This window comes from Corticium candelabrum, chromosome 9 (genome assembly GCF_963422355.1).
Source record: "Corticium candelabrum chromosome 9, ooCorCand1.1, whole genome shotgun sequence".
Classification (NCBI taxonomy): domain Eukaryota; kingdom Metazoa; phylum Porifera; class Homoscleromorpha; order Homosclerophorida; family Plakinidae; genus Corticium; species Corticium candelabrum.
This window is the reverse complement of record NC_085093.1, coordinates 7,467,618-7,481,588: the sequence shown is the minus strand read 5'-3', so window position 1 is coordinate 7,481,588 and position 13,971 is coordinate 7,467,618. Positions and strand designations below refer to the sequence as shown.

Here is a 13,971-nt window from a genome sequence, read left to right as displayed (position 1 = left end):
TTTCTTGCTGGAGGGCTTTCTCGCAACTAATTAGCTGAGGCCTAGCCAAGACTAATTACAAGTAATGAGGGAAAGCCTGAGGCCAGGCAAATCATGAGATCCCATAATCTCGCTCTCCCATGTAATAGGTGGTTTTAGTAGATAACAGTGCAGCTGTGGTAATACGATTTTTGCAGTAGTGTCTTACTACCACTGTTTACTTGTTGCCTATAGCAGCAGTCTATATGGGCAGTAGAAGATCGTATAGTACCAATTGTACTGTACAGTATGCTTGACAACATATAATTATAGCACTTCTGTTTGGCATGCATTGCTCTGTGGTTGTGATTTAGCAGGCCATTATGTCTAGAACCAGTTTTGCTTGGTCGTTTACAGCGTATTTTATTTCGCTTCTGCCATATCAGTAGGGCGCTTTCGATTTCCAGTTGTAGAACTAAATGAGCTCAGTTGTGGAACTGACAGAACCAGAACTAAATTGAACAAAAAGACTGCTTTGTGAACCTGAACTGCATGCTAACTCAAACATTGTCAACGCCTACTAGGATGTTTTAGACGCATCTTTCTGTGAAATACGTTGTGCTACTGTCTAGACGCTTTCGAGCTGTACTGCGCTCTCTTCTGTAATACAGTCCAAGCAGCCACTGGTCTAGGACACACTCGAATGATCACCTGATCAAGACTGATCCAAGTGCTACACTAAGTAGTGAACAACGTGAACTTAAAGGAACATTTCGGCCACATGCGCTAGTAAATTGCGCCCAGCATACACCTTTGATTGTTGGTTACCAACAATCAAATTGAAACATTTGATGCATTTGCAGAACTAGATAGGCTTACGTACGCTTTTAACTGATTAAATGATAGATTCTATCGGACGCGTTTGTAACTTTTTCAATTGGGACTCCAACTTCTCGAATATCTACAGTAGATTGCAGTTTGCAAAGCATGCTGTTTGGTTCAGTAGCTGAAACACTTATGCACAACTTACTCATACTTATCAAGCGGGCAACGCTTTTCTAGCGTGACGCTGAAAAGGGTTTTCTTGCCATCACGTGTAACATCACGTGACATCGACAGCAGTCGGTGAAGCGTTGTGGACGGCAAAACAGATCTGGACGGCGAAACAGATCCAGACGCCAATACCGCTCACCTCTCTAACCTTTTAGTTGTGTTCATGTGCGACAGACCAAGTATGAACAGCTGTTTTTACCACACACCGAAGGGGCCCTGTCGTAAGAACTGGACTCAACCGTAACTTAGCGTTGCAGTTCTTGTCACTTCCATCAGCGCATGCAACCATTGCTTTTTACCGCAAATGTACATTAGCGCGCGTCTCTGAAATGTTGCGTTAACTCAAATCTCCGAAATGTCTCTTTAACTCTATGATACACCATACTACACAATACTACGTTAATTAACTAGTAAAGCTGTGTTTACACCGTCGCTTCAGAGCTAGGAGTGTGTGTGTATGTGTGTGTGAACAAATAAAACTGTGGGTTTTGTTATAAAATACCTCCAAAGTGGCGAACCCTGGTAACTAGGTTTGTTTTACTGAACATGTGGCTAAAAGTTGATCCACCCCTACTGCGTATCTTGTGGCCGGAGTCTAGTCCAGATGGTTGCATGAGGCGGTGAACTTAGTTTGATCTTGCAAATCGACATTATTTGATATTGTTGCACGGGATAATGACAATGAACAAACTGTAGACTACGGACTGTGGTATATTCCTCCGCTGCACTACTGACTACAGGTGCAGGTATAACGTGGGGCCACATCTATATAGGAATGCGCTGTTTGTGATGAGGCGTATAACCTACAATGAAATTTTGCGCTCAAGGTGACTTGTCTACACAGTACTGCAGTCCTAGCCTCGACACTAGGTCTTCCTTTGCTTTCGGTAGTCCTTCCACGCGAGGATAGGAGCAGGGCGGTATCACGTGATGTTGTCTCCGTAATGCGAAGGGAGGCCTAGTAACTCTTTGTGTCATTACACAACTTAACTAATTGGCGAGCGAAGCGAGCCTCTGTCTTGTCATGTCATTTGCGCTCGAGATATATTATATTTATATATTTATATATTTATATATATATATACGTGCGTCAGCACTTGTCATATGAATTTACGGCAAAGCAAAGAGTCGGATCAACAAAGAGACGATGCCAGATGAATGCAAGTTTGACTCCGCAACACATTTGCTGAACGTTGAATGAAAAGGTCCCCTTTTGAGGGCTCGACTCAATTACAATTTCTTGGCGAGAAGAGTGAAACGACTCTAGATTTTGTTCCCATACGCGACAAAAGAGCAAGTGAGACTGATGCGTGACAAATGGAATGGAAAGGAAAAGCTAAAAGAAGAGAAAAGTCTGTTTTTTTTTGAGTTTCTGCGCGTTACTTTGACAGAAATTATTGCTATGCAACCATTATCACGTGACTATGCGACCATTGTTACGTGACTACCTCAGTAAATGATCCAAGCGTGAACGAAGAATGAAAGACAAGGCCAGAAGAAGAGCAACTGACAGTCTGTTTCCTGAATTCCCGCATTTTGTTTGACAGAAATTATTACTACCTAAAGATGCAACCATTGTTACGCGAATAAGTAAGACAGAACACCATCGCTCGCCTAACACAATGCTAACTGAGTATTTACTAGTTATTGGCGAGCGAAGTGAGCCTCTCTCTGGTCATGGCGAGATATATTGATATACGTGTGTCAGCACTTGTCATATGGATTTACGGCAAAGCGAAGAGTCGCATAGACAAAACGACAATGCCAGATGAATGCAATTTTGACTCCGCAATACGTGCTAAAAGTTGAATCAAAGGTTCCCTTTCGAGGGCTCGACACAATTACAATCTCTTGGTGAGAAAAGCGAAACGACTCTTGATTTTGCTCCCATACGCGACTAAAGAGCAAAAGAGACTGACGTGTGAATAATGGAATGGAAAGGCAAAGCTAAACGAAGAGAAAAGTCTGTTTTTTAGTTTCCGCGCATTGCTTCGACACAAATTATTGCTATGCAACTTTTGTCACGCGACTATCTCAGTAAACGAGTGAGACAATCTAAGCGTGAACGAGACAAAGCCAGATAAAGAGCAATTGAAAGTCTGTATTCTGAGTTCCAGCATTTGTTTGACAGAAATTATGGCGAGCGAAGCAAGCCTATCTCTTGTCATGTCAATTGAGGTCGAGATATATTTTATTTATATATTTATATATCTATATATTTATATGGATACGGCAGCACTTGTCTTATGGATTTACGGCAAAACGAAAAGATGGATCGACAAAACGGCGATGCCAGATGAATGCAATTGTGACTCCTGTAACATCTGCACTAAAAATTGAATCAAGAGTCCCCTTTCAAGGGGTTGACTCAATTGTAATTTCCTAGCGAGAAGAGTGAAATGACTCTCAATTTTGCTTCAGTACGCAACTAATGAGGACATAACACTGACGCGTAACAAAAGGAATTGAAAGAAAAAGCTAGATGAAAAGAAAAGTCTGTTTCTTGAGTTTCCGCGCTTTAGTTTGACAGACGTTATTGCTATGAAACCATTGTTACGTGCTACCGACCATTGTTATGCGACTAGCTAAGTAAATGAGTGAGACGATTAAAGCGTGAACGAAGAATTGAGACAACTAGAAGAAGAACAACTGAAAGTCTGTTTCCAGAGTTCCCGCGTTTGTTTGACAGAAACTATTGCTACGTAACGCAACTATTGTTACGCGAATAGGTAAAGACAGAACACCATTGCTCGCCAAACACAATCCTAACCGAGTATTTACTAGTATATCTCAACCTCAATTGACATGACAAGAGAGAGGCTTGCGTTGCTTGCCAATTATATATTTATATATTTATATGCATACGTCAGCACTTATCATATGGATTTATGGCGAAATGGAAAGATGGATTGACAAAATGACGATGCCAGATGAATGCAATTTTAACTCCGTAACATTTGCGCTAAAAGTTGAATCAAGTGTCCCCTTTCGAGGGGTCGACTCAATTATACTTTCTTGGCGAGAAGAGTGAAATGACTCAATTTTGCTCCCGTGCGCGACTAATAAGGAAATAAAATTGATGTGTTACAAAAGGAATTGAAAGGAAAAGCTAGAAGAAGAGAAGAGTCTGTTTTCTGAGTTTCCGCGCGTTAGTTTGACAGAAAGTATTGCTAGCAACCATTGTTACGCGACTATGCGACCATTGCTAGGCGACTAGCCAAGTAAACAAGTAAGACGATTGAAACGTGAACGAAGAATTGAAGACAACTAGAAGAAGAGCAACTGAAATTTGGTTTCCTGTGTTCCAGCGTTTCGTTGACAGAAACTATTGCTACGTAATGCCACCGTTGTTACGCGAATAGGTAGAGACAGAACACCATTGCTCGCCAAACACAATGCTAACGATCATTTACTAGTTATGTCATTAGGAAAGCCCACCCTTTGTTGGTTTGTTTCATATTGCTAATGGTTTGCAAAAAGAGATCAGGTGTGTTTTCGTTTACAGCAGGGTATGCTGTCATACCAAGAAATGGTATTGGGACGGAAAGCCACGAAATGCAGTCAGTAACTATGCATGCTAGCCTTTGCAATGCTGCATACTCAGGGTTCGAAAAACCTAAGAAATGTTGGTCGCCAAAGCAATTCTTATTATGCCACGCCTCTCAATAAATGTACACACACCATGCCTACTTGTGATGCGCAGAAGTTATTAGTCAAACAGTCTTATGGCTACTTTCTTTTTGTTTCACTCATCCTAGTTCAATAGTATGATGCAGCAATGTAACCACATGCAGGCACAGAAGGCTCTTCATTCTCTAGATTAGTATCTAGGTTCAAGGGTTTGGACATCCTAGAGTTTATATACTGTCCACCTGACGAACAGTTTGTTACATAATTACACTAAGGCCACAGTCTCTCTGTGCAGACGTCATGCACACGTGCCATATTTCCTTTGTTTCATACTTGAAGTTCTTACCTTAAGTAGCACTAGACAAATAGATTGTGAGGCAGAGAGAGGCCAGACTTCATTGACATCTTGTCAACACGTTCCTTACAGCAACTGATGTAATTGAGCATTAGCATAAGAACAGTGCGAAGTCGTAGTTCTTAACAGCAAATTTTCGTGCTCTGCAAAAAGCAACGATAGAGGCAGTTTTCGTCTGCGCTCACAGCTATATTTGCAGAAGCTTTGTCTGGTATCAGATCCCTAGCCATCAAATCTAGTTGGCATCGGTTTTTAGTAGCTGGCTTCCAGGAATATTGGTATTCGCCGGTCTCGGCTAAAATTGCTCTGGCTTCGACTTCTGTTGACATTTCAAGTTTCGTAGATGCTGAATGCACGCCATTGTATGGGAAGCCAGTCTAAATCGAGCCTATTGTGTGGTTTCTTTAATTAATTAATTAATTACCTAAGTGTTTCCCAGGTGCAGGTAAGTGTCACTCCTTGTGCACGTGCTTCAGCGCATTAGAATTGCGGAACACATGGGGGGCAGTTTACATTTATGTAGACAGAAAAGTTCAGGTTTTTGTGTACCCAGATTACTTCGTACTAGTTTTGAAGCTCTTACTAAACTCGGAAATTTTGAAAGTCAATCTTCGTCACGGTTTACCATTCCTACGGCATGGCGACTTCCTAGGCTTGACTAGTCGCCATTCTTGTGACAGAGATCGCCATTTGGCAACTTGGCGACCAGTTTTTTGAACCCTGCTACTGTTTAGCTAGCATAGAGAAACGAGCGCAAAGATTGTACGGCCATGTTGCGTGCAAAAAGGCAATGCGCAGACTCTGTCCTTTCTTGTCGTTGACTAGAAGACAACGCAATAGCGATTAGGCTACTGTACATGTACGCTTTTGGCTTAAACTATCCCGCTCCCGGAATCAATCCAAAGCCATTGCCACTACACGTGAAATTTATACGTGGCTGATATCAGCTCCAGAAGCAACTGCTGCATGCGACTAAATGAGGTATCTTCACTCGCTGCGATGTAGGGAGAATAGTGCAACTGTTTGTAACCTACAAACGCGCTCAAATGATATCCTTGGTCAGTACACCTCTGGTGCACAAGCTGTTGTAGCACAGTAAATGACACCTGTGATGTGGGCGATGATTTACTGATGTTTCAATGGAAATAGTTAGGAAGTAACTTAATTGTGATTTACAGTTGACCAATCATCATTTGCAAAATAGATCAGGTGACACGTGATATAATGAGTTACTAGGCCTCCCTTCAAGACAACATCACGTGATACCGCCCCGTTGCTATCCTCGCGTGGAAGGACCACCGAAAGTGAAGGAAGGCTTAGTGTTGAGGCTATCGCAGTCCTACATGTTACAATTAGATAAATTAATGTTCTTAGCTAGGCACATGACTTTGACCTCCGCTTGTGATGGCAACGTCATGATTTCTAGTATTATATGTATTATTTACAGTAGCTAGAATCATCTAATTAGCTAAAAATGTCCATTTCCAAAACGTAATACAATGTTGTCACGATAAAATTGGTTAATAGTGCCCCTACTAGTAGATCTTCTTCTCCCTTTTCCTACCTCTGTATACGTGAAAAACAAATTAAATGAGAACTCTCACCAAAATCAACAATCTCTCAGATGAAAGCTGTCATGTCATGACACAACCCCTAACAACCGTTTCCTGCAGACTTCTACAATGACGGAGAAATATAAGCATTGAAATGTCCTGTGTGGGCGTGTTTAGTACCCATATGTTTCTTTCAGACCAAATCATTGCTGTTTAGCAAGGAAGACCGATACCTGTGCACTTTTAGAGGTACAGATTTTGAAACATATTGTGGCAAGTTGTGATTTATTGATTAAAGCAAACTGGGACCCCAAACTTATCGTGATGTGTTTCGTTTCTATTATTTGTCTAGTACACTTGTGAAACTTAGTTAGGGTAGCACTGGGTTTCTTTGCTTGGCAGTACACCTGTTTTGAACCGAAAATGAGAGATATTTCTCAATCGTTTAGTGTCTGCTTTGGAAAAGTTTGTCATGTGTACGAGACGCTACACATGTGGTGAGCCTGGGGCTCTTCTCAGCACTGTTTTCATAGTTGCAATTGTTTAAATTGTATTAAGCAGCCAAGCGCAGTGTAATCTGCAAAAACCCAAACGCAGTCAGTAAATGTGCAGCCTTGTTCATAAAATTCATCATACGAATTCGGCAAAGGTTCCTCCAAAGGTTTACTCAACCTATCCACTAAGGCTGTGCAAAGACTTCACGCTCAAAGACAACCCTGTAGAAGGCTGAATTCTGAATGATACAATCCAGTGTCTGCTGCTCCTGCTAGTTTGTGTCTCAAAGCGACCATCTCTTGGCAACAAAGGCACTCCTTGACTGTACTCATTGCATTGCAGTGTCCACATGAACACCAGTCGTTGTTAGCCCTGATTTGGTTCCTCAAGATGTTCGGTCTCTAATGCACTATCATCTTCTCCACTTAGAGTTTCAAGCTTGTCTGAGTCTACCTCAGGTTGTATAGGTATGGCAATCTGCTCAAATGAAGAACCTGCACTCTCTGCCATGACTGCAGAACACAATTTTAAAAACCGCACCTATGAAAACAGTGCTGAGTGGAGTGCCGACTAACTATAAGAGCCCCAGGCTCACCGCATGTGTAGCATATCATACACATGACAAACTTTTCCAAAGCAGAGACTAAACGACTGAGAAATTGCACTCATTTTTGGTTCAAAGCAGGTGTACCGCCAAGCAAAGGAACCTACACTACCCTAACTAAGTTTCACAAGTGTACTAGACAACTAATAGAAAAGAAACACATCACGATGAGTTTGGGGTCCCAGTTTGCTGTAATCAATAAATCACAACTTGCTACCATATGTCTCACAATACGTACCTTTAAAAGTGTACAGGTATCGGTCTTCCTTGCTAACCGGCAATGATTTAGTCTGAAATAAACATACGGGTACTAAACACGTCCGCACAGGAAATTTCAATGCTTTATTTTTCCGTTATTGTAGAAGTCTGCAGTAAATGGTTGCTAGGGGTTGTGTCATGACGTGGCAGTTTTCATCTGAGATATTGTTGATTTTGGTGAGAGTTCTCCTCTAGGCACAGTTCCAGACGCTGTGTTAGTAGATCAACACACCTTTGTACGGCGGCGCTTCAGCTGGCTGTTACTGCTTCTGTCCATCCCTTTCTTTTGGTGGTTCTCCTGTTTCTTCGTCTTTTTTCTCTCCTGTTTTTTCTTTCTCCTTCTGCAGGTTGTTCTAACAAGTGCACTAAAGTTAGTAGAGACGCTCTAGTGACGTCAACTAACATGCGCTAAGAAACTAGTGTGCTACACGTGCAGTGTAAATTCCTTCTTCCCTAGTTGAGAACATGTTCTTGTGAGTAAAAGTAACAGTAATCGACACTACAGTAATATTTTGGTTCATGAGTGTAACGCAATAATAATGATCAGTATACTTAGTAGTATTTAGGGGACTTTGATACTAACCACGTGTTGGTAAGAAAGACCACACTGTACATGTAGTGTAAGTGTATCTAGATGAATAGATTGCATGGATGACACACTGACACATCGGGACCGGTATTGGAATGCATGCAGAGTACGGCAATCCGAAACAACAGGAGCACAGTATTCAGTCGTAACAAGCGAAACTTCAAAGTTGAATAGCTCAGATACACGCAAACGGATAGAATTTGGAAAACTTGAAGAGAATTAGACCAAACCAATTTTCCTTCAGAGCAGCACAAATGAGACAAGTATCCGAGATGTGGCAAATTTCCAAAACATAATAGAAAAGACTGCAATGCAAAGATAATAAATGTAGGAATTGTGGAAAACTCATACACTGTCCCAAGTCCAGAATGATTCAGATACAGAATGGTCGTATCTAGAATTGTATTACCACAGACATACTTACAACTATAAATGGCATAACTCACATGTGGATCCTTGGTGGTGGACGGAATCACGTTGAGATTCAAACTAGATACTGGAGCAGATGTAACTGCGATTCCGTATAGACTATTCTTGACTAGATTGAAAGCTGTCCACCACTCAGTTGATTAACGACAAAAGGTCACCCGTTCCATTAAAACCTGCAGGATTGTGACTCCATTCTGTCACCAATGTATGTAGACGAATGCTGAGTTAATTAACACTGACTCTAATGTCTAGAGAATAACCTTCACTAGCCCAATAGCCCCTTCTACTCAGACATTATACAGGGGGCTATCGTCGAAATACAAAGTTGTATGTAATGGGCCAGAGACTATGTGTTAATGGATGGATATATCCGGGGTTTTGGGAGTGGTGTTCACACGTGGCGTAAAACACGTATTTTTTGGTTGTGCAGTTGCTTACAGTTGGAGTGGTTGTGTTGTTACTTGCTGTGGTTGTCGATTATCAATACGGTTTGTTTGATTAGGACGCGAACAAAATCCGCGCTTTGCATTACGTGTGTGCATGTGTGTTTGTGTTCGTGTGCGTGGCGCGCACACAAACGGTCCTTTCCAATGACCTCAATCTAGAAAACTTATTTAATACTGTTTCAGAGAATTATACATGCAGTTGTTCGTGTATTTTGCTTTACAGTCTGATGGCTAGGGTCATTAGCTCGTTCTAACACTCGGTCACACACGGTCTCCTCGTAACTAAAACAGTACAAATGTCTAGGTGACGCGATGAACTGGCAATGAGCACCAACTGGAGAAATAACTCCAAGAAGCATAAGCTTTGCTCCCACCTGCTCGGCTTCTGATACCGTCGATACCCCTTCCAAAGCTTCCATAAAGAAGAGTGCGCCGTCGGCTCCAGTGAATACTCCGCGATAAATCTTATCCCCAACTCTTCGATCTTGACATGCGACCCCTCTCTGTAGAGTAGAGCCGTAATCCAAGAGATCTTGCAACGAACTGTCCGAGATGTAGGAAGCTCTGACTGCGCCAGTCGCCGAAGTTGCCGTAGGACATCGATCTGTAAGAACGCCATAGTGTCGTGCAAACTCCATCGGATGAATTCCAGCAGACGCTGTATACTCGGCAAGCTCGACCAACGACATTCCAGACTTCCTCGCAGTGTCTGCAAACTGTTCCGGTTTCATTCCTTTCTCTGCAAGATATAAGATATAGTTTCCGACGTCCCTCCCAAGTCTACGTGCAGCCTCGGCAAACATAAGTGCCTCCATCGCTGTATCCGGTACGCCGTCACCACCCGGCATGACGAAATTACCGATGGTACTCTCATCTACGACTCGATCTGCAAACGATGATTCCGCCAGGTGGCTTGCACAGCTCGTCGCAGTTCTAGTCGTCGTCTCGTCTTCTGTCGTCGTTTCATCGGTCGGTTGTCCTGGTAGCAACGCTCTCGATCGCAACCTGTCCTCGTCGCTCCCATTGCAACGCGATCTCGCAGAGTAAGACTGTTTGAAAGGCGGCACTTGGTGAGAAAACGACAAACTCTTGAAATGTTCTCTGCTTCGCAACGAATGGTCTCTAGATTTAGCGGACACGGCAAACTTCAAACTGTTGAGAGTATCGCGCAGATTGGCAAAAAGCGGAGTGATGCAAACGAGAATGAGAGTTCGACAGCTTCCATTCAAATTTCCTTTGAGAAGACGTGTCAACACAGAGTTTCTATATGGAATAAAGCCGTGATCGTGTGTGCCTTTATGAACGAGAGCGATCACAACTTGAGCGAGCGACAAGAGCGAGAGAGAACTCTTTCTTGCCTCTACAGTCGATTGTTGAGAAATGACATCTCCAGTTTTATCGGCTCCAGCCAAATCGACGAACTCCAGATGACCTTCCCATACCCTTTCCTCTTCTTTTCGTGGATGTCGTATAATTTTGAGACCTAAGACGGTATGAGTAAAGTTGTTCTCGAAGCTGCTACGGATGGCGTGTTTTGACGTTCTCGATAGTCCTCCTTTCACCAGCCTCATCACATCGCCTGTGCTGGACACGACGTGTTCAGACAAACCTTCAACGCGCGCCGTGCACTTCGTGTCGCGCACGTGAAGGTCGGTCTTGGTCGGATCGAGCAAGTCGTGCAGTCTGTCATTACAAATCTCGACAAACGACATTCTCACGTCGATTTCTTCTGGACCTCGAGCATAATCGACGACTTTGAACACGTCCCTGGCTGCATGCTGCACGATAGCAGGAGACTCTTCGTCGCCGTACAGACTGTACGTCTTTCCCGATCCCGATTGACCGTACGCTATGACGCAAGAGCGCAATCGTTCACCGCGAGCGACCGCCTTCACCGATCTTTGCAGCTGACATCCCGTGTACAGTCGATGCTGTGACGTGCGCGAGGCGAAGACGTGATCGAAGATCATCTCGTGAGGTTTGTCGCTACTGGCGTGAACGATGACGCGTCGTGATCTCTCGTCGAGACGCAAACGATCCGCTACTCTTTCTCTCCGCATCCGTTCTCGATCCAGACGAGGCCTCATACGGACGGCAACAGCTGGTAAGGAAAATTCAGACCCGCCTTCATTCGTCATTACTACCCAACAACAAAGCAACGCCCTCAATAATGAATAATGGCGTCAGCCCCCACGCATGCTAAAGCTGCCGTGCATGCGCCTTAAGATACATTCGATTTGCCGTCTAAAATCGTCTCGACGAGTGCTAGCTACTATATATAGTTAATTAAATTAAGAATTTGTGATTTCTAAGATTCCCTACGTCAATTAGAGGAGTATGTCTGGCCTAGTATAATTTTGTCTACAATCGAGACCACGCATGCACCGTCACATGTATATCTGTTTCAGTAAAGAACACTAGAGACAAGTTTACATAATAGTGGTGACGTCATCTAGTCTTTCAAATTAACTGAGTGGACAACAATGTAGGGAATCATGTGGGTACGTTGGAAAACTAGACACTTGTCCCAACCCCAATCCCAACACGACTATCTCAATGTAACCATAAAATATCACTACTGTCCGGTGTTACGGTGATGTGTTTCCCCGGGTTACAAGTTTCCCCGCACATATATCCCTAGTGTTTTGTGTCTCCCCCGCACACATTACTGGACTATCAAAGACACGGCAAGAGCGCATGCTTCAACCATTCAAAGTTGACGCGCACGATGGATAAGAAACAATATGAGAGACTGGTCTCCTATATTGTAAATGGAGAGTATCCAAACGGACTAACAAAATCAGAGAAGTTTGTACTGAGGCGAGCGAGCAAGATCTACTCGGTGCAAGATGAGAGTCTCTAATTTTTTTAGATATTACGAGGACGAAATGGCCGATGGACAAGCTACTCTCTCGCGCTTAGTGTTACAGGGGAGAGAAGAAGTGGAACGTGTGTATACACAGAATGTCATTTATCAGCTGGTGGTCGTAAAGGACGAGATGCTACTATCGAAAAATCAAACAACGCTATTACTGGCCAAACTACTAGAAAGAAATCACAGAAAAGGTAAGGTTGTATGGGCTGCGCGATAGAAGGGGTAGGGGAAGTGCACATATTTGCCATACTTGAGTACAGAAGGCTACACAGTACTTACGTGTTGAACGCTGTTTTGTATTCTTTGCAACTGCTTCGTAGGACGTAGAAATTGCATTTTGTATCTATAACTCTATAGATCAAATTATGTGACAGATGCCAGAGACGCTCCTCAACTGCAATCTGCAGCTTTGCCATTGCAACCCAGTAGAGTTCACCCAGAAGTCCGGTATCTTTTTGCCACAGACCTGATAGGACTTTTCCAGGATAGTAAAATCGCAGCAAGTATGTCGTAACAATCACGTATTACTTCAGCAAGTACGTAGAAGCTGTCCCAATACAAGACAAGTCAGCATTCAATGTTGCAAGAGCAATATACAAGGTTTTTATTATCGTTAGCAAGTCCTTTGTGTCCGTTTTCTTTTAGATAGTCGCCTAGGAGTCTGGACACCAATAAGTAGAAAGACTAGGTAATATATCTTTTTTTTAAAAAACAACTAAAATTTAGTGAGCAGAGACCTAATTATACTAAGTGGGCGTGATGTAAATTGAGGCCTGTCCACACTGCACTTTGAAAACGCTGTACCTCCGCCTCATTTTTGACATCACGTGACTGATGACCGATGTGTACGTGTGGCTTCTTTGCTTGTGGAAAGCGTTGATACAGCGACGTAAGGTGAGCAAGAACAAAGACGAGTGAGGAGTGTTAGATGTCTGACTACACGCGTAGCGTACGTGAAGGTAACGCCCACTATTTCTAATTGGATTCAACCGATGGCGATCGAAACCACCTTGCGATGTGGATTGGATTTATCGCTATCCAATTGCAAGTGTGGACAGGGTTGCGGTTGGATCGCGATCCAGTTTGCCAGTGTGGACAGGCCTTTAGGTATACTGTCGTCATGGAGCTCCTGATTTGTGACCAAGGAACTGAATTTATAATGAACAAGGTAGGTAATGTGTATGGTGTCACTGGAATAGATTTGATGTGTGATGAATAAACTCTATTGGTGTATTGTAATTCAGGTGAATGAAAACCTTTAGAAGAACTTTGACGTCAAGATGAGAATTACACTGGCATATCATCTGCAATCTAATGGGTTGGACGAAAGAACAAATTAGACAATCAAGAGGTGTTGTACCTGTGTTTATACTTGATTTTCTTATATGATGATTATTATTGTTGCAGATCTCTCTCTAAAATGATGTCTTCACCTGATTATGATTGGGAGAAGTACTTAGATTCGGTGATCTTTGCAACAAATACAAGTCGCTAAGGCACAACCAACAACAGTCCATTTAGAATGATGTTTGGACGTGAGCCAAGGTTTCCATTAGAAACTGAGAAGGATGGAGATGGTACAGACATGAGTGATGTCCAGAAGCAATGCCAAGACTGTGATGGTGAACAAGTGATAGACAAGATTATTGAAAAGCAGACATCTCTTTTCCGTGAAGTGGAGCAACGAATCTGCTCAGATGTTGCTGTAGAGCCTCATCTTCATCCC

At 42.9% G+C, this 13,971-nt stretch overlaps 1 protein-coding gene and 1 long non-coding RNA gene across 2 annotated transcripts in view; one reads left to right on the top strand and one right to left on the bottom strand.

The window, feature by feature from the left end:
- Window positions 1-9,065: 9,065 nt before the first annotated feature.
- On the bottom strand, window positions 9,066-11,525 carry LOC134184413 (uncharacterized). The gene has a single exon (XM_062652092.1). The coding sequence runs from the start codon at window positions 11,506-11,508 to the stop codon at window positions 9,550-9,552; it is 1,959 nt and encodes a 652-aa protein (XP_062508076.1). The 5' UTR covers window positions 11,509-11,525; the 3' UTR covers window positions 9,066-9,549.
- Window positions 11,526-11,587: 62 nt separating this feature from the next.
- Window positions 11,588-13,971, top strand: part of LOC134184294 (uncharacterized) — a 2,707-nt gene continuing 323 nt past the window's right edge. The window contains exons 1-3 of the long non-coding RNA XR_009970642.1: window positions 11,588-13,413; window positions 13,490-13,596; window positions 13,653-13,971. The exon at window positions 13,653-13,971 is cut by the window's right edge and continues 323 nt beyond it. This is a non-coding gene — a long non-coding RNA (uncharacterized LOC134184294). The remainder of the gene's footprint in view (window positions 13,414-13,489; window positions 13,597-13,652) is intronic.

Excerpts from the sequence above, each read along its gene's own strand:
- LOC134184413 (XM_062652092.1), bottom strand. The coding sequence starts at position 11,508 with ATGACGAATGAAGGCGGGTCTGAATTTTCCTTACCAGCTGTTGCCGTC.